At 39.0% G+C, this 18949-nt stretch overlaps 2 protein-coding genes and 1 long non-coding RNA gene across 3 annotated transcripts; 2 read left to right on the forward strand and 1 right to left on the reverse strand.

Moving 5' to 3' along the window:
• On the forward strand, nt 1-6669 carry chp1 (calcineurin-like EF-hand protein 1). Its single transcript, XM_080871013.1, has 7 exons — nt 1-362; nt 618-690; nt 1707-1787; nt 2313-2440; nt 2518-2579; nt 4238-4360; nt 5114-6669. The coding sequence occupies exons 1-7, from the start codon at nt 296-298 to the stop codon at nt 5165-5167; spliced, it is 588 nt and encodes a 195-aa protein (XP_080727139.1). The 5' UTR covers nt 1-295; the 3' UTR covers nt 5168-6669.
• A 2076-nt stretch (nt 6670-8745) lies between these two features.
• LOC308389839 lies at nt 8746-13402 on the forward strand. Its single transcript, XR_013970350.1, has 2 exons — nt 8746-9076; nt 9949-13402. It is a non-coding gene; the product is annotated as an uncharacterized lncRNA (long non-coding RNA).
• A 1127-nt stretch (nt 13403-14529) lies between these two features.
• Nucleotides 14530-18876, reverse strand: oip5 (opa interacting protein 5). The gene is made up of 5 exons (XM_080871401.1): nt 18497-18876; nt 16426-16492; nt 16168-16290; nt 15795-15876; nt 14530-15593 (listed from the first exon to the last, which is right to left on the reverse strand). The coding sequence occupies exons 1-5, from the start codon at nt 18669-18671 to the stop codon at nt 15501-15503; spliced, it is 540 nt and encodes a 179-aa protein (XP_080727527.1). The 5' UTR covers nt 18672-18876; the 3' UTR covers nt 14530-15500.
• Between the last annotated feature and the right edge of the window lie 73 nt (nt 18877-18949).

Here is an 18949-nt window from a genome sequence, read left to right on the forward strand (position 1 = left end):
CCGCCTCCTCCATAAACCAGGAAGATAACCTCACCGAAACCCGTCTTGGTAACGTCAAAACGTCGCTGTGTGCCGGAGAAAAGCAGTAGCAGCAGACAGACTTACAGCTGCGTTACATCGGCAGGAAGATAAACAGCAGATTTCTAGATTCAACACCAGCTGCGTTCCTTTTAACCGAACATAGCAGCCTTTTTAGCTCTGTTAGTTAGCTTGTTTGCTAACTTTAATAGAGACTCTTGGAGAGCTTGCGCAAGACGCCTTAGCGAATCATCTCGACCTCCGTTAACATCTCACCATGGGATCCAGAGCGTCCAGATTACTCAGAGAAGAGGAAATTGAAGAAATTAAGAAGGAAACTGGCTGTAAGTTGAGCTCAGAGTTTAGAGTTTAGTCCTTGTGTGAAGACAAAACCTCTTGGACATTAGCTAGTTGATTGCTGTACTCTCATATTGAGATGCCTTTGGCTGAATGCTTTTTCTGATTGAGGCTGTACTCATTAACTCTCTATATTTTGCTAGTTTAATCTGTTGCATTATATCGGTGAGGGGTTATTGTGGATTCAGTTGTGTATCAGCTATCTTTGGCTCATCTGATAGTCAAAATCTTTGTCGCCGCAGTTTCCCACAGTCAGATCACTCGCCTGTACAGCCGTTTCACCAGCCTGGATAAAGGGGAAAACGGCACCCTCAGGTGAGCAAAAACATAAACAGGAGCCACAAGCTGCACCTCATTTGTTTTGTTCCTTTACCAGCCCACACTACAAGGACACCGTTATAGAGGTCACCTAAGCAGTTAAGTTTTCTGGTTGACTTGAGAATGAACACACCTCCAAGGGTATTTAAATTGAGAAAATCTTACAGTGTGTATATATATATATATTTTTTTTGTTTTACCAAATTTGCCTCTCTGAATGTGGTATTTATATTAATAAATTAGGTCTAAGACAAAGTGTTGTGCTGAGATAAAGGTGGGCAATGTGAGATCTGTCTCATTTCAGTGATGAAATCATGTAATGAATCTTTCTCCTGTCACTGACTATTCATCTGGTTCAGATTCTGTCTTAACTGATAGGTGAAGAGACTGGTAATCATTAAGCAGCTAAAATTTAAATTTGATGGCCCTTTGGTTATTTGAAAATGATTCCTTGAAGGGGAAAGGACAGTCAGTTTCTCAAGGGCAGACGGAACCCCCCCCCCCCCCACCCCCACCCCCACCCCCATACACACACACACACACACACACAACTCTGTTTGGTTTCATTCAACTTGGATATATGAAAGATGTTGTGTTTACAGATAATAAGTTCCTGGCTATACTTTTTTTTTTTTTTTCCTTGCTCAAGTGCTTCCAGTCACAGTAGAAGTCACGTTTGTTCAGTGTGACTTCCTTATCGTTTCATTAGTTTTCACAACAGTGAGATTTCACAGATTTGTTTCTAGTCCAACCAACTGGAGTAAGAAAATTTTTCAGTGTGTAACAAATCTGAACAATGATTTTAACAAATTTTTTTTTTTGTTCTAATAAACAAATGATGATTTATGTCATATATCACTCATCACATGACCTCATAAGTTTTGCTATGTGTCATGTCTTAGTAAAGCTCATCAACTCTCAGTATAAGACTGGTGAATTGTTAGGTAAAAATGAACAGTTAAAACATACTGAGTTTAGAATTTAACTTTGATCACGTCTCCTTATTTTTACAGTCGAGAAGATTTCCAGAGAATCCCCGAGTTGGCCATCAACCCTCTGGGAGATAGAATCATCAATGCATTCTTTCCTGAGGGGTGAGTAGTCTGTGTTATTGCTCTGCAGTAGTTTGGATAGCTTGTTTTTGCACTACTATAAAATTGAGTCACCAGCACCATCGCCACAAAGCTGGACCAGGCTTTCAGTTGTGGTTTCCTGACTGCAGGCTGGAGAAGCTCAGTCCTTACTGCCAAGTCTGCGTGGAAGTAAATCAAATGGGGTTTTGAGTTGTATACTTGACAGTTATTTGGATGTTTTCATCACTGTGGGAGGGAAAAAAAACCCAAACAGATGTCTTTAGATATATCATTAAAATTCTAAAAGGTCACATGTGTAGGCGTTGTAATTGCAGCTCTGTGTTTTAATGGTTTCAGACGGATTCTGGCTTCTCTGGTTTTGGCCTGTTTGTTTTAAACAACTTTATGTAGAAACCATTCCAATCTGCATGTTGGTGTTAGGTTACTAGCTCATTGTGGTGTCCACAATACGCATTTGAGCACAAAGGTAATCTGACTGAACTTTCCAGAGAGTTATAGTAGATATTTCGTGCTTGTGATTTTTAGAGAGGACCAGGTAAATTTCCGGGGTTTCATGCGGACCCTGGCTCACTTCAGACCAATCGAAGACAATGAGAAGAACAAGAACCCCTCAGCTACAGAGCCCCTGAACAGCAGGACAAACAAGCTGCTTTGTGAGTGTTGGGGTGTAACTGGTATCATCTTGGCGTCGGTTTAAGAGTATGTGACTTACCTGTTTCTTTCTATTCAGTTGCTTTCCGTCTGTATGACCTGGACAGAGATGACAAGATCTCCCGAGATGAGCTCCTGCAGGTGAGTGGATTGACTTGGAGTCATCATGTAGTTTGTGGTTCACACAGTATGTCACACAGTGAATAATTAGTGTGTTTAAACATTACAGAGTCTTTTGGCAACTGTGGGGCTTACAAGAAAAATTAATATCTCTAATTCTACACCCATTTATCAGAAGTTCAGTCAGCCCTGTGTTGTCATTCTTTAGTTGAGACGTCATGTATCATTTTTCCGAGGTCAAATTGTAATTTCCCAAATAAAAACATCAGCATACAGGTTAAATTTTACATGCATGGGATTGTCGTCTGTTAATATAGCAAAAACTGTAACATTTATAAGAAACCTCTATGTCATATTAACTTACTTTTCTGTATAATTTCACTAGAATACATCAGAACAGAAGGATGTCAAACTTCCCTCTCTTCTCTATTCTTGTTGCAGTTCACACACAAGTTTTAAGTTGATTTTTTTTGTTTTTCTCTCGGTGAAAGATAATTTGTGACTTCCACTTAGGCTAAATCTGATCTAAATGAGGTGATGAATGCAATCAATTTTAACCACAATTCCATAAATTCATCCTGCTGTAAATGTGAGCAAATGACTCCTTCCTTTACGTAGATTTCATAAATGATTTTGAGCCAGCCTTCAGAGTGTAACCACATCTTTATTTCGCTTTTGCTTTCCATGTATTTTTATTTGTATTTGTCTTCTTTAGCTTGAATGTTCTGTGCTCAAATGTTCCCAGATAGATACTCAGAACGCAATTAATGGTAATGATTAGCTACTGTTAGTCCGTATAACCTCCAGCACTTTGTTCCTACTCTTTGGTGTCTTTTATGGTAGGAGTAATAAAATAAAAGTCAACATTTTTCTAATCGGATCCACTCCAAGTACGTGAAACAGTATTTGGGTTGAGATTTGTGTCATTTTAATCCCAGTCCCCTGTAGATAGAACTATTTTGACTTCAAATTCTCATATGTCTTTAATATGGTGGCTGTTTGCATCCGAGGCCTCTTGGAAGCCCTCATAAAGTCTGGATATGATTTCATACCTACCTTCTTGCTTGTACATTACAGAATGTAAGACCTTTTCAGTTGCTACTTTTCCTTTCGGTGAATATCAGTTATTATTTCTGTAAATTTATATCTACAGACTGTATGTTTGACAAATGAACAAGTGCTATTGCACCACATTTGTTTTAAAGTGTTTTACAGAGAGGAGGATTTCACCATCAAAGAAGACTTTGCCCTTGTGCTGATAATGATGTGATATCTCACCTTAACTACAGGCTGATCCTTCCCAGACAGTCTAATATCCTGTATTTTGGCTTCCTTTGCACTCCCTCTGTGTTATTTGTCGTCCCGCTTTAAAGCGGGTCAAGCTCAGTGACATTCTCTGACCTGTAATTGCTATAAGCTCAGGGTTAATGACTCAGCCACACCTCTTGTTTTGCGCAAAACATTTCACTGTGTCACCTGCTTTGTGTAATGCATGAACCTGTAGGGCTAAATGTACTATTTGTGCACTCGTTTTTCACTCATTATGCGTGCACCATCAGTTATTATCATGTATTTCCTAGTCAAGTGTGGCTACAAATGATCTTGTGTGATCTTGCAAAAATATACGTCACCTTGTTATTTGGTGACTCTTAAAAATAGATTTTGCTGGTTTGTTCCAGGTCTTGCGGATGATGGTTGGAGTTAACATTTCAGATGAACAACTCGGCAGCATTGCTGATAGGACCATCCAGGAGGCTGACACAAACGGAGATAGCTGCATTTCCTTCAATGAGTTTATTAAGGCAAGCTTTGTGGTCAACATACATATTTGTACTGTTATGTGGTTTCCTTTTTAAGTTAACCACTGAAGCATTGCTGCTAAACTTAAAATGACATAACAGATGCTGTTTGAAGGATTCTTTTTAATTAAAAACTGACCACTACCATGTGCAGGTATATTTTTAGCATCTGAGGCCTCAGTGGTACACAAACTAGAACCCAAGACTAACCACAGAAAAGAAGGAAATATATATATCTATCAAGCATGCATTTTGCATAGCAGAGCATGGTTTTCCAGAGGACAAAAATTTGATTGTGTATCTATGTTAGTTATTAAGAGAGGATGAGGATGAAATAATCCCAGTTAATTCAGGCCTTGGTTTTCACAGTTTGATTTGTGTGGACATTTACAAGTAAGTTAAACTGTCTCAACCTCTAACTCTTCTAAAGACTTGTTTTAGTTAATATATAATGTGCTATTTTCAGCTTATAGTGACAGTTAAAGGTGTTTTATGGGGTAGCTGGACAAAAATGTCACACTGTGTAACATTGAGATTTAAATAGTTTGTGTGGGACTGAAGTCGTAGTGGTGTAATGGGTGAACCAGCACCCAGGACAGGGGTGATGGTTAACTGAAATGGCAGGAGAGCTTTGACTTGTTTTTGGGATTGATTTAAAACAGATGTTCTTTTAAGGCCCAGCCGCAAATGTAAACTTTAGAGCAGCACATTTTTCTGTAGTATAAACTTTTCTTGTTTTTGTTTGTTTATTCGCAGGTCTTGGAAAAGGTGGATGTGGAACAGAAGATGAGCATCCGGTTCCTGCACTAAAGTTTCATTATTGTTATCATTTTTTTTTTTTTTTGTAATTCTATTTAGAGTAGCGCTTGAACATGTCCGTTGATTTCAAGACACAATCTCATCCGGCTGCTCAACGAGCTGCTGTGGCCCACGCTATGGGTTCAGTCCTTCAGGCCAAGCATTGGGTGGATACCATAATAAATCTTGAGTTTCGGCCTTTGCACTGCTCTGTAAACAAAGGGAAACGTTGCGTGCCTTGGGTTGTTTTATGCAATGTCACTATGTATTTTTTTCCCCAGTAATGATACATTCTTTATTAGGAAACTTTTTAGAGGATCGTAGTTATTACCACTTCTGTTCATTTTTCACATGAACATTTAAATATTTATAGCGTGGCAGATTAACTTTTTGCTATCGCAGTAGGTAAGTTTATAAGTTTATTTATGCTGCTCCACTGATATTTAGCCCATGCTGCATCTTTGTCCATATAAATATGCAAAGATTCAAAATTGTGTGATTCCACTTCAAAATGTCAGTGTTTTAATGCCATCTGTTATGAATTGTTTCCTTTGAGCGAGCCAGACCAGCCAATCCGAGTTTGTCTCTTGAAGCAAAATCGGACTGACCTGTTCCTCAGGTTCTTGTGTAATTCACTGAAGTGTCTGGTTCCCCTTTGTAAGTTATTAGCTAAACAGTAACCCATGGCCATGTTTGTGTACGGTTTCATATAATTAACAGAGCTGCTGCCAGTAGAATCTAAAGCTACTTTTAGCTGCTCCCGTATTTACAGTGGGTAGGACCACATGTTTGATGTTGGCAGTTTTTAAGCCGGATGCCCTTCACGACTGGGATCAAACCCTGGAATCTCATTTGTTAGATGAATGTGTAAACCACTACACCGTGGATCAACTGCTACCTGTAGACTCAAATTATGGGCCTGTTGGAGCCACTGGAGTGCCTCACTCAATTAGAGGTGAGAACGGTGGCATGGAGATTTCAAAAATGCTGGTGTCTCATCAGTATGTGAGACTTTCACAGCAGGTTTTTTGATATCCTCAAAAAGTATCTGCCACCTGGACCAGCCCTCAAAGGCTTTAAGACTTAAAGAAGGCCTTGCTATAAGTACTGTTTTGGAAATTGGGCTGTGGGATCAGCTAGTCTGTAGACTTAGAGCAGGCAAAGATAACATACTGTGCTTTTACTCATTTGATCAGTTTCCCTGCAGCTAAGGAAAAATGCTGATTTCTCCTCTGCTCTGTATTTCTTAGAATGTCTTTCCTCACTGACCAGCGCCTGATGCATTGGGCTTATTATTTTTTTTGGGACATGTCACTGTGCATGACCCCTTTTAAATCTTTAATGTGAGTCTGTGAAGTCATTACTAGAGCACCCTCCAGTGCAGGAAACACAGCTCAACCATTTTATCAATCATTCTGTGATCATCAGTCAGATGTGAATCACGTTATGTGATGTTGGTCGAGGTATTATCAAAGTGATTCAGGAATTTGATTTGAATAAAAATAAGTGCCATGCTTCTTTGTCTCATTTATTGGGATGTTCTTATGACACTTTTTTGTGCTACTCACAGTTTACATCCAGCTTGGCAATTTTATTTATTTATTCTTTAGGAATTAAAAAATTGTAGAGTGTGATAAAATTAGAATATAACAGACTACAACTTCATATGTTAATGTTGATTTCTTGGATTAAATATTTGGCTGATAACAATGACAACAGTGACAAATAATATACTGTAGATATACTTACTATATTTATAGGGATATAAAGTGGACCTATCATGGTTTTCCTTCTTTTTCTGTGTGACATACTGTTAGAACTGTGGATACTAACCATATCCAGATTTCCACATGATGAGGTCAGTGTGTACAAAGTGATCCCATGTTAACAAACTCTTAGACTTTGGACTGCTTACGCTTGGTATTCTTAATACGGTCATCTCAGCAACCGTGGGCACAGATCTCCCATTTAGAAGAAAATTGTATTATCTGTGGAACCTCAAAGGGAGAGGAGTTAAAGCAGCCAGTTATAAGTGGATGGCCCAGAAATATCAAAAATCTTCCATAAAAATCTATGGGAGGATTCTGGAAATGTTAAAGGTGACATTTATCAGATCACTGCCCCCACAAAGCTAATCAACAGTTGACACAGGAAACAGATCATCATGTTACACTGATGCAGGCACACAGCAGATATTCATAAATAATAATCACCTGCTGAGTTTTAGACTTGCTATAGTGCACTAAGGCCCTGAATAGGAGAGACAGTGATTATGTGGAAATTTGAATCATCTCAATCAAAACATAATAACACGCTTTATTATTGTTTTCTGCTAATAATAAAGCTCTGGATGGTGGTCTTTGAAAATTGTAATTTGTAAAAGCACTGTACCTTTACATTTAGCACAAGGCCGCCATTTCTCTTGTCTGGCTGGTGGGAAGCAGCTATGGTTTAAACAACACTCAACCCTGTTACCAATGCCCTAGAACCTGAAAAATCACCTTAATAGAGAATTTTCACTCATTCAAGCAACTTTTGACATCCTTGCCCAAGTTTTTAATAGTCACATGTTTTCCCTCAGTAATTTCTGTATTTATTTTCAAATATATGCTTAAATACACTATCAATATAATGAATACATTTATCATAAAGGCAACAGATTAAACCCTTTTGTGAGCTAATAAAAATATTTTTGCTTACTTTTATTGAAAATGATATGGTGACATGGTTACATTTTAAGAAATTTTACTTAACAGTATTTTATATGTTTTTAACGTGTTTTTATAAAGTTGATTTCAGTATGCACGGTAACAAGGTTGCAATAAGTGCTAATATTGGTGTTTTCTCAAAAACAGAAGCAAGTTGTGGAGTGTAATGCACTGTGGGAGTCAAGGACAAGTGTATTTATGTAAATAAAGGAAGGAAACTTTACCTTGTCTTATTTTGGAATTATGGGTAATATTGTCGCATTGGTTAGCGTGACACTCTAGTCAGAAGGAACACCACAAGCAGTGCATGATTACTGTTCTAGTAAAAGTGGTTTAACAATCGTAAAAAACAACAACAAAAAACATGTATAAACAAAATGAACCGTGGATTTGTAACTATTTTAGATGTTAGATATGACATGTGGCATTCAAGGAGTTTAAAAAATCGTAAATATTGGCAAATACAATAAACACTGGTAGTCATTAACGGAGTCAACGGCGATAGCAATAAAATAAATAAGAAATATACTGAGATTTATTATTTTTGAATTCAGATATGGTTTTAATGTAATACGCAGTTTCCTTTTTAAACGTTGTGAAAAACTAGAGTAAATAAATTTGTGAGTTTGGTACTTTCCGAAGATTAACCGCATATCCCTTTTTCTGTGTTAATTATTTGTTATATTAAATAGGTTTGAATTTTAGTATTTTGTCTTTGGGGCAAATGTAATTCACACAACCAACATATTTTTTTTATTATTATTGTTTGTATGGATTATTTTCAAGTTTTTTGGGTGACCCAGTTAGCGGCAGTGAAGCGTTCCATGTTCAGGACACAAGAAGAACAACTTCCGGGGCGGGTTTAATGTTGATTGACAGCCATCCAGCGCAATCCTTTTCCCGTTAGCTCGTAGTAGCGGAGCGAAAATGGCGTAGAGCGGAGGTGTTCAGGAGAACAGGACGACAGGACCTTCTTCTCTCCTCGTTTGTGGTAACCGGGGAAAGAAGAGGGTCCAGAACTTTATTTCTTCGCCGCTGCGGTTTCTCTTAGTAAGATAAATCAGACAGTCGTTCGTTTGGGAGTCCTAAATGTGTCCTGGTAGCGGAAGAAACCCCCTCTCCTCCCCACGGCTTTTGTTTACCATTGTGTGCAACTGCAGCTCAGACCACAGAGGAAATATCTCTGCATCCTTTCGGTCTAACTCGCATCAAGGTCAGTGCTTCGGTCAGCTTTTACTTAAACCTCTGTCTTCACTTTTTGAAAACTGATGACAATTGCATGCCAGCGGACTTCTACGTTGTGTTATTTGAGTTATTTTAATGAGTCGTCTGTACATTAACCGAAAGTCACACCATCGAAAATTGTTTGTCTGCATTAAATGACACTGTGTCCATTAAGCACCATAAGATTCTACTGTAATCTCTGTTTAAAGCTGAAATGATTCGTAATCGAATAAATTAACTTAAGGAGCAGAATCGATTGCAGCATTATATAATGCATTCATTATGCAGTACTGTGTAAAACTCTTGAGCCACCCTTCATTTCTATGAATTTTTTTTCCACGGAGTCAACCTAAATTATTATTATTTTTCAAAGTGGCTTCAGGCTTTCTCTCCCTCCTTGTTTCCCTTGTTTGATGTTTCTTTTGGGGGGGGGGGGGGGGTTGACATTGGCTGCTTTTTCACTCATTTTCAATCCAGTCATGATATTTCATTTATTTGTTTAAGTGTTTAAGCCATTTAATAATCACCTCGTCATTGAAGCACAAAAAAGGCACTTAGCTCAAGGGATGACCTGTGTTCTTCTGTTTACACATAACAGACAGCTTAGAGAAAATAAAACAGATTTTTGGGACAGAACAAAACAAGGGCAGTGAACATCCAAAGAAGAGTTTTGAATTTACTTCAATATTGAATATTTACCATTTGCTGAGATAAAATATAAAGAAATCAAGAATGGCTTAAGATTTTTGTACATCACTGCATATCTAATTGTTCCAAATGCAATGAGAGAATGTGCTGAGTATAATTATGAATAATGGTCATATTTCTTCTATGAAGGTAACATGTGAATTGTTATTTTAGGAATAAACCGTCATTTAATGGAGTCATGAATCCTCTGCAAGTGATATTGCTTTGCAAATTTACCCCAGCAACACCAACATGTAACATCCGCCACCACCAAGACATTTGGAGGTAAAAGGACACTATCAAGATGACCTCATTTGGGCTTCTGGGACACTGGTGCTCTCCTTCCTGCTGGGACATTAACCACTTCTCCTCCACAGCATCCCACGGATCATCAGTGAACACCATCTGTTGAAATTTTGGGCGGTCGGACTTGCATGATGCACACTGCTTATGCCTACATGTAGCCTAGTATTATTTTGTCTGCCTGAAAGTCCTTTAGAAATACGCGTGACATCCTCGTCAGGCTGCATGTAAACATAGTCTCTACTTCCCAAATAGTAAGAAAGGAAAAAAATTACTTCACCACAGTTACAAAAAACAGTTTGATAAAGAACAAAGTAACTGCTCCCAATTTTCTGGGAAACATAGCAAAAGACCCAAGATACTGTAGCAAAGATCAAGGCCTGTGATTTTCATTAGACTCATTGGGTGTGTTAATGTTTTGTTTTTTGCTCTACCTCATTGCCATGGGAAGTCCAACAGCATGGACGAGGAGAGTGGTGAATTAGCTAAAAGGCTGTCAAGTGCCACAGAAAGTTGTATAATGTTGGATGATTAGTTTTGTTTCTGGGGGTCAAAAAGTGAGGTTGTAAATGGGAGAAGACTGAGCAGCACACAAGCACACGATGCACACTTTCACTCATTTTGGGTAAAACAAAAACAAAAAACCACTGAACCACTCAAACTGTGGTCTCCTATGCATCTGTTTTGCATTGTATTGTGCTCTCCTTTGTCAGGTCGGCAGGTGTTTCTTTACAAATAGCACATAGAGATAAAATTGGGAAGTTTTCCTTTTAATGTTGAGTCCTTTACGTAGAAATCTGGCAACTTGTATTATTTCAGATTTGTCTCCTGAAGCATTCTGATTCAGTTTTCCTTCATCTGGTCTCTTTCAATTTAAATTTTCAATTTAACATGTTTTTATTTAGTTTTTTCCCATGTAAATTGCTGGGAGGTTTTTTCCCCCCCTCCTGCATGTAGGGCGTGTATAATGGGACATTCAGGTTGAGATAGATTTTCAGTTTTGATTTCTTTTAAGGAATTGTGAGAAGATGCAATCAGATTTTCTTTATCAAACATGCTTTATCTCATCCAAAAACCTGGTCTCATTTTTCTTTTTCTTTATTTTTTTATTTTAACAGAAGTAAAATGCAGTCACTTGAGGAAGAAAATGACAGTTTCCCACTGAATTACCCAGGTAATTATCTCAGATTTCAGAGATTAGTGAAATTACTCCTAGAAGAAGCTTTACATTTAATTTAGAGATCCACCCAATGGAATCAAACAAAGTCCTGCTTGTTTATTTTAATCTAGTGTAGCTTTTTCTTTAGGTAGATAGCTCATCTTGGTCTGTCGGACATTATGGTGTTTCTTTAGGATCAGCCGAACAAAAAAATTCTTCGCAGCTCAGTTGATGTTCATGCATCTAAACTGCATTCAGGTATGTATTTGAAAGCATAAACAAGTGGCAAAGAGTAGGCTGGTCAGAGCTTCTCATGATAATGGTAACGTAATCTAATGAAATGCATAATTGTTCCTCAAGTGAATGCATGCTGCTTCTGTGCATTTTCTTTCTTTTGTTCACGTTTGTGATTTTTCAAAGGGAAAAAAATCACATTTTACTGGGATTTGTGCAATATTTTATCCTAACTGTCATGTTGTTGACCAAACTGTATATTGTATAAACAAGTGACAAGTTGTTTGAAAGCAACAAAATCACCAATGTCTTCCATTAAGATATGTATAGACTCATGTGCATTAGCTTATTTAGCGGGACTGTGGTGCCAACATTATAGTAGCCGTGCATGACCAGTAGTGATGCTTGCTTCATGAGGAATAGTGAAATCGATTTCTAGGCTAAGCTGGAGCGCCAAACTTTGGAAACTATTTCAGCGAAGTTAAAGGGTGGTAGACTTAGGTACATTTAAATACACTGCATAGAGACACAGCTTTACTCTAAACTCTACTGCAAAATCTCATTTTCATCACATGGCTAGTTTGTGCAATCGAAATACAACTAATGTAAGGCACAATCAGGGTAAGTTAAGTATTTAAACAAGTCATTTACTATAGCATATATGCTTAAAATAAGTAACTTCTTTTATTTATGCACTATAAAGCATTAAAAGAATTAGTTAATATGCAAAAGCCAAAAATCTCTCAAGTCTCACGTGTGATGGTGACGAAGAAATGTTCTATTGGGAATGAGATTAAATTTAATCCTAGATTTGGATCTGATTGGTAAGGATCTGAAATTGACTTTTAGTCCTAGAATAATGATCTCTCAATGACATCACATTGTACATATTACCTCATAGTTTTGGGATTCAGAGCGTTATATTTAATTCCATAAAATTGTATTTGATTAGAGTTTTAGAAGCAATAACCTACAATAATGCATGAGTTTAGTGCCCGGGTGAAAGTGTTTTAAAGGTTTCTGTAGCATCACATGGAAAGGGTTATATTCACCCGTTTTTATTTTATTTATTTTTTGCTCATGCAGTCGATTACACTTCTTTCATTGGGGAGTTATGGATTTATCACTGAAAGCTTAGGATATTTTCTGCAGAACAAAGTGTATTCTAGAACAGCTGTAGCGTCATGTTATTACATCAGTACACGAGAGATGCTTTAAACTTCAATCGTAGCATTTTTACATCCATTCAAAGCCCACTTCTTATTTAGAAATAAATATTGAAGTAATTCTGTAACTGTAAAGGCCTCACTGAGTGAACTTGACACTTGTTTGAAAAGCACTTTCTCTATGTACTGACTTGCACCGTCATCATCTCCACCCTGTCTTGGATACTTTGTTCTAACAACCCTGTAATGCTCTTTCTTGGAATTTGTAATCAAAAATTTATAAGCAAGTAGACATCTAGCAACATTAATATATGGGTTTGAAAAATATGCATGTCTTAGCAGAATAATGAATGATTTGTATTGCATGCAATAATCCAACTTTGTAATGTGAATGAGTGTAATTAGGAAACTGAAATGTTCATTTTGGATGTTCTGTCAGGACTTGTTTGACACAACGGCTTTACAGACTACCTGCTAGTTTGATACAGTAAAGAACAGAGTAGTTCTCCATTGTGTCAAATATGACCTGACAGTGTAGCCACAGTGCAGCTGAAAAACAAATCAACCTTTGTTCCCATTAAGGAAAAAAAAAAAAAAAAATATCAAGAGCTTAGGTAAGATTAACGACATCAATTTGTTGATCAACTTTTCCCACAGAGGACGTGGACTGTGTAGAAACTATGCACTCCAGAGGGAGGAAATGGGCATGCTTGTTATGTGTGAGCCTCTTGTCTGGTTTTGTATTAACTTTAAAAAGAAAAAAGAATCTGTATCAGAAGTTAAGCAATAAAACGCAGCATGGTGCCAATTAAATTTTTGGGTGTCGACTACAGTTTGAATGCCATATAACACAAACCAACAAACCAAAAGTTTGTTGTCCTTAATACCACTCTGAGGCTGGTTACACACCAGAAAATGATTACTAAAGGAAGATTTGAACCTAATTCTAGCTTGGTTTGAAGATTGTAAGCAGGAACAAAACCACCTTTGCTCTCACTGAACTGTTGATCCTAAAATCGTGGGAACAATTAACTTTATTAACAAAATAGCATTTACAGCAAATACATGAGATATACACTCACTGGCCACTTTATTAGGTTCAACTGCTTTATAATAGAATTATCTAAGCAGTCGATCACATGGCAGCAATTCAAAGCATTGAGGGCTGTGTTTGTTGTTGAGATGATCTACTGACGTTTAAACCGAGCGTCAGAGCGGGGAGAAAAAGTAATTTACTGACACTGAATGTGACATGGTTGTTTGAATGAGTATGGCAGAAACTGCTGTCAACAATAATAATTTAGATTAGCAGTTATGCACCCATTCAGGCTATGCAAAAAAAAAAAAACATGTCTTAAAACATAATATGTCCAGCCTTGAAGCAGATAGAGATGATCGCAGCAGGTGCCACTCCTCTCAGTAAGAGGGGATTGTCTTATTGTCATTATGCAAGCATAAGAAAATTAAGGCAAAGCTAAGAATGGGAAACTCAGGCTACAAAAACTGAACAACAGAAAGTTACGAGAACAAGAGGATGGTAGGGTCAGAATTTGGCATAAACAATATGCAAGTATGGATCGATCTCACTTTCATAATTAAAGGTTCAGACTGGTAGTGGTGGCCTGCACAGTCACCAGATCTCAATCCAATCCAATAATCCCTTTAGAATGTGGTGAAACAGGTCATCCACAACATGGATGTGCAGTAACTGTGTGATGCTATCATCTCTAAATGGACCAATATCCCTGAGAAATGTTTCAAACATCTTGTTGAATCTGTGCCATGAAGAATTAGAGTAGATCAGAAGGCAAAAACAGTACTGGCAAGATGTACTTAATAAAGTGGCCACTGAGTGTATGCTGTCCATTACAAACAAACTACAGTAAATCAAGATTACTTTGACATTTTAATTGAACTGAACTGAGCGTGACTGAACATTGACCATATATCTCAAACGTTGGCAAGAAGTCATTATCAGCAGCAGAGAAGGGATCTGAGAAGCTGTGTCAACAACTGTTGCTATCATCTGTAACAATTGTTAATATCTGCATTCTGCCATTTTAGACAAATACCTTGTGAGGGTACCAGCAACAATGTTTTGAACCAAAGTAACAATACAGGTGGAATGACGTTTATATTTCACAACAATGCCCTGATTTAACCTACAACAATTAAGAAAATGAATAATAAAAAGTAATTTCACTTAGTAGCTGTCAACATAGACTGTATATAAAAGATGGATGTTGGCACAGTGAGGTCCAGTTCTGAAGCATTCTGGTCAGCAAGCAACACATCAGAAGGGAGGGGTGAATCTGACAGATTAACCAAGGACACTTCATGGTCACACAGTAGCAACTAGCCTATCATAAAGCATACCATTTTGTTTTGTATCCTTATAGCCTAAGCGGGGCCATAATTTACAAAATAAAACAATCATGCTGTATTCAGTAAGACATAAAAATAGTGACGGAGGCCATAAACTCAACAGGAAAGCGGCAGATCAAAGAAGCGGGAGGGTTTTTCCATCTTTACCTTAAGAATTGATTTTTTAATGAGGAGGCGCCCTCTGCTGGTTCTTCTAAAGAATGCAGGTCTGTGTCCGGTTTAAGTATTCACACTCTTGAATGCTGGAGCTGCATCCATTGTTTACATACAATCTGACATATTAGTGTTCACTGATCTTCCCTTTATTTTCCGATGGAACAAACACATTTCAGCTCTAATCCATTATTAGTGATATAATTTTCTTTACAAGCATATGGAGGCGCATAAATGCCACCATCACCAAAAACCATCTACAGTACGCAGCAGACTGAAGAACATATTTTCCCTAATCCCAGGTTGAGCTGGGTGTCCTGTGTACACTAGTTGACCATATTACTGGTAACACTTCTGTCTACCAGTCTGTTCTTAATGCGTGACATCTGTTCCAGCTGTGCTTCAAACTGTTGTCTCACCTGCAACGGAAAGCAAGTAACACATTTATTTGCTCAGCAGAGGCAATTATAATTTATTTCATTCCTAACTGGATTGCTTTATGCACTAATCTCTTCTATTGTGAAGTGAGTGTGTGCACTGATGAACCACAATAAAACCCAATGAAAAAAGTAAAATTGGTTCTCTTGCTCCAACATGATATTATTATTTCAGTGTCCCACCTCATTCATGCTTTGTCTGAGCGGCTTCTGATCAAATGTGAGTGTGGATGCCTTCACCAAGGAGCTGCTGTTGAGGATGTAACTGCAGAGAGAATTAAGCAAGTTCTTGAAGATCGAGGGATGCAAAAAATAATGGTTTCCATTAAAGAATGAAAAATATAATTACCACACACACTTATTTATAAAGTGAATAGTTAAACCTACTCATCAAGTGTACAACATATACAGGGTTTGTTTCATCTCTGACCTGAGCTCACAATATGAAGTGAACAAAGAAAGCTCATAAGCCACATGTTTATTCTACCCTCCCCAGACAAACATGTACACAAGTAGTCAATATGGTCGTGTGGTTAGTAGAAACCGGAGGGCTTACCAGTTGATGTTTGCTTTGTAGAGGAGAAAGATGGACCGAATCAGAGCCAAACGTGAGGGTGCTGAGTGAATGACTTTCCCCAGAGCACAGCGGCAGCCACGGCATTTTAAAGAGCTGTAGATGCTGGGAGTGATCAAGACATTCATTATCAACCTGTCTATACTACTAAAGTCTAAGCTGTGCTCATGACAATGCTTTGTGGTACAAAACAAATTTCCTCTACAAGGTCAATAAACGCTGCAGCTTAACCCTACTCACCAATTAGTCATTTCCCCTTTATGTTCTGACTCCATCTTGTCACTAATGACTACATCGTTGGTTACTCCTAAAGAAAATTAGGTAGAAAGACATTAGGTAGAAATATCATATTGGCATAAAACTTTTGAAAATCATCAGTGGAGTTTAAGTATAGTACCCCTGAAAAAACAGACATTAAAAGAGCATTAGGGAGCAAATGTGGTTGTTTTTGTCACTCTGGCACGAACAGCACGTCCCAGTTGATCCCACAAGTGTTCAATGGTGTTGAGGACAGGACTACAGGCAGGCTATTCCATCCCCATCCATCCATCCATCTTCATCCGCTTTGTCCGGGGCCGGGTCGCGGGGGCAGCAGCCTAAGCAAAGAGGCCCAGACCTCCCTCTCCCCAGCCACCTCCTCCAGCTTGTCCGGGGGAATACCAAGGCGTTCCCAGGCCAGCCGAGAGATATAATCTCTCCAGCGTGTCCTGGGTCTGCCCCGGGGCCTCCTCCCGGTGGGACATGTCTGGAACACCTCACCCAGGAGGCGCCCAGGGGGCATCCTTGTCAGATGCCCGAACCACCTCAGCTGGCTCCTTTCGATGTGGAGCAGCAGCTGCTCTACTCTGAGCCCCTCCCGGATGGCCGAACTTCTCACCCTATCTCTAAGGGAGAGGCCAGCCACCCTTCGGAGGAAGCTCATTTCTGCCGCTTGTATCCGCGATCTCGTTCTTTCGGTCACTACCCACAGCTCGTGGCCATAGGTGAGGGTAGGGACGTAGATCGACCGGTAAATTGAGAGCTTCGCTTTTATACTCAGCTCCCTCTTCACCACGACGGACCGGTGCAGCATCCGTGCAGCGTCCGCATTACTGCAGCTGGAGCCCCAATCCGTCTGTCGATCTCCGGCTCCCTTCTCCCATCACTCGCGAACAAGACCCCGAGATACTATTCCATCCCCTCCACTCCCAAACAGACAGCAGAAGAAACTACACTAGAGCAAGTGCGCTGGCCCAAGTAGTACCAAAGAAGTCAACATCGCCAAAGCTTAACGATTATCAAACAGCTGCCCTCACGGCATGTGACAAAGGTACTGTAGACACTAATCTTGGCCCAGCTGAGACCACAGGCGAAATCATCTCTTGACCCTCAGCAGTTTGCACACAGAACAAATGTGGAAGCAATCACCTACATCCTGCAGGGAGCTTACTGCCATCTAGACAGTAATGGCTGCACAGTGAGGATTACCTTCTTTGATTTCGCAAGTGCATTTAACACAATTTCATCTGCTGCTACTGAGAGAGAATCTACAGGAAATGTCAGGAAACACATCCACTGACAGACAGGTCACAGCACGTGAGACTGGGGAAGTACTCCGTGTGTTTGGTGATGTTCAGTTCAGGAGCTCTGCAGGGGACTCTGCAATCTCCATTGTTGTTCACCTTGCACACCTAAGACACTGAGGAGTTTAGCTCTGGGTTGTGGCACCTACAGAAATACTCTAATGAGTATGCAACGGTTTGATTTTAGAGGCAGGATGGAGAGTAGAGAGCACTAGTGGATGATTTTGTGTCATGGCCTGGGAGGATTCATCTGCTTCTGAATATGAATAAGACCAGAGGGAATGTGATCTAGTTCAGAAGGTTCCTTTTGAGGTGGTGGAGGAGTACAGGTACCTGGGTGTCCGCATCAACAATAGGCTGAACTCTGCTGGGGGAGAAGACTGAATAAAGGCTGACTCTGTAACTGGCTGTAAATTGGAAACTTTGAGGATATTGTGATGAAACTTATCCATCATTGATAATCCACCACTGTGCTGAATAGGCAGTCTCTCTAAAAGACTGATTCAGCTTTGCAGCTACAGGAAAGGCATCTATCACCAGGCATACTACCATATTGCTATTGAATAATGTATTTATCATCTCATTGATTATCTTACTCGAACATATTAGGTCATATGATGTAAACAGTCGCCATAAAAACAAGTCAAAATCCATCTACTATGAGTTTAGTTAGCACTGTAAACTGATACTGCATTTAACACAAGCCCAATGCCTCAGCGAACAAGCTTTTAGAAATGAAGTGTACTTACTTAAGCACATAAGCGAGTCCATGCTTTTCATCTCTCCACAGACGCCTGTGGAGTCCGCCAGGACGGCGTTGCACTGCTGACAGTGGAAAGTCATCTGCTGTCTGTGCACTGTTCCTGTGACCGGCAGCTTTAAGTCATCGGTGTGTTTAATTAAAAAGCTGTCGTTAAATTCCATGCTTCACGGTGCCTAGCCAGCAACTTGGCCTCCTCGCGAATTTGAACAACAGAGGAAAGCACGCCCTCAGCGTAACCACGCCCTTACAAAGAAATGTGCAAGATACCAAATAACACTTTTCTACAAGTTTAACAAAAAAATTGTGACTGATTAAATTTTAATATTTTAAATGTATAAAATGTCTAATAAAAAATAAGATTTTAGAAAGAAAAAATAAGCATGGGGGATAAAAACAAAATCCCGAAAATGCACGGTTGTTCTGATTGGCTGAGAGGCAT

Source organism: Rhamphochromis sp. 'chilingali', assembly GCF_963969265.1.
Source record: "Rhamphochromis sp. 'chilingali' genome assembly, chromosome: 21".
Classification (NCBI taxonomy): Eukaryota; Metazoa; Chordata; class Actinopteri; order Cichliformes; family Cichlidae; genus Rhamphochromis; species Rhamphochromis sp. 'chilingali'.

What these genes read in the sequence shown, in the direction of transcription:
- chp1 (XM_080871013.1), top strand. Translation starts at nt 296, where the DNA reads ATGGGATCCAGAGCGTCCAGATTACTCAGAGAAGAGGAAATTGAAGAA. An exon ending in AATGCATTCTTTCCTGAGGG is followed by an intron (nt 1,788 to 2,312) that starts GTGAGTAGTCTG and finishes TGTGATTTTTAG; the next exon opens with AGAGGACCAGGTAAATTTCC. An exon ending in CCCGAGATGAGCTCCTGCAG is followed by an intron (nt 2,580 to 4,237) that starts GTGAGTGGATTG and finishes GGTTTGTTCCAG; the next exon opens with GTCTTGCGGATGATGGTTGG.
- oip5 (XM_080871401.1), bottom strand. Translation starts at nt 18,671, where the DNA reads ATGGAATTTAACGACAGCTTTTTAATTAAACACACCGATGACTTAAAG. An exon ending in AAAGGGGAAATGACTAATTG is followed by an intron (nt 16,291 to 16,425) that starts GTGAGTAGGGTT and finishes GATCACTCCCAG; the next exon opens with CATCTACAGCTCTTTAAAAT. An exon ending in TACAAAGCAAACATCAACTG is followed by an intron (nt 15,877 to 16,167) that starts GTAAGCCCTCCG and finishes TTCTCTCTGCAG; the next exon opens with TTACATCCTCAACAGCAGCT.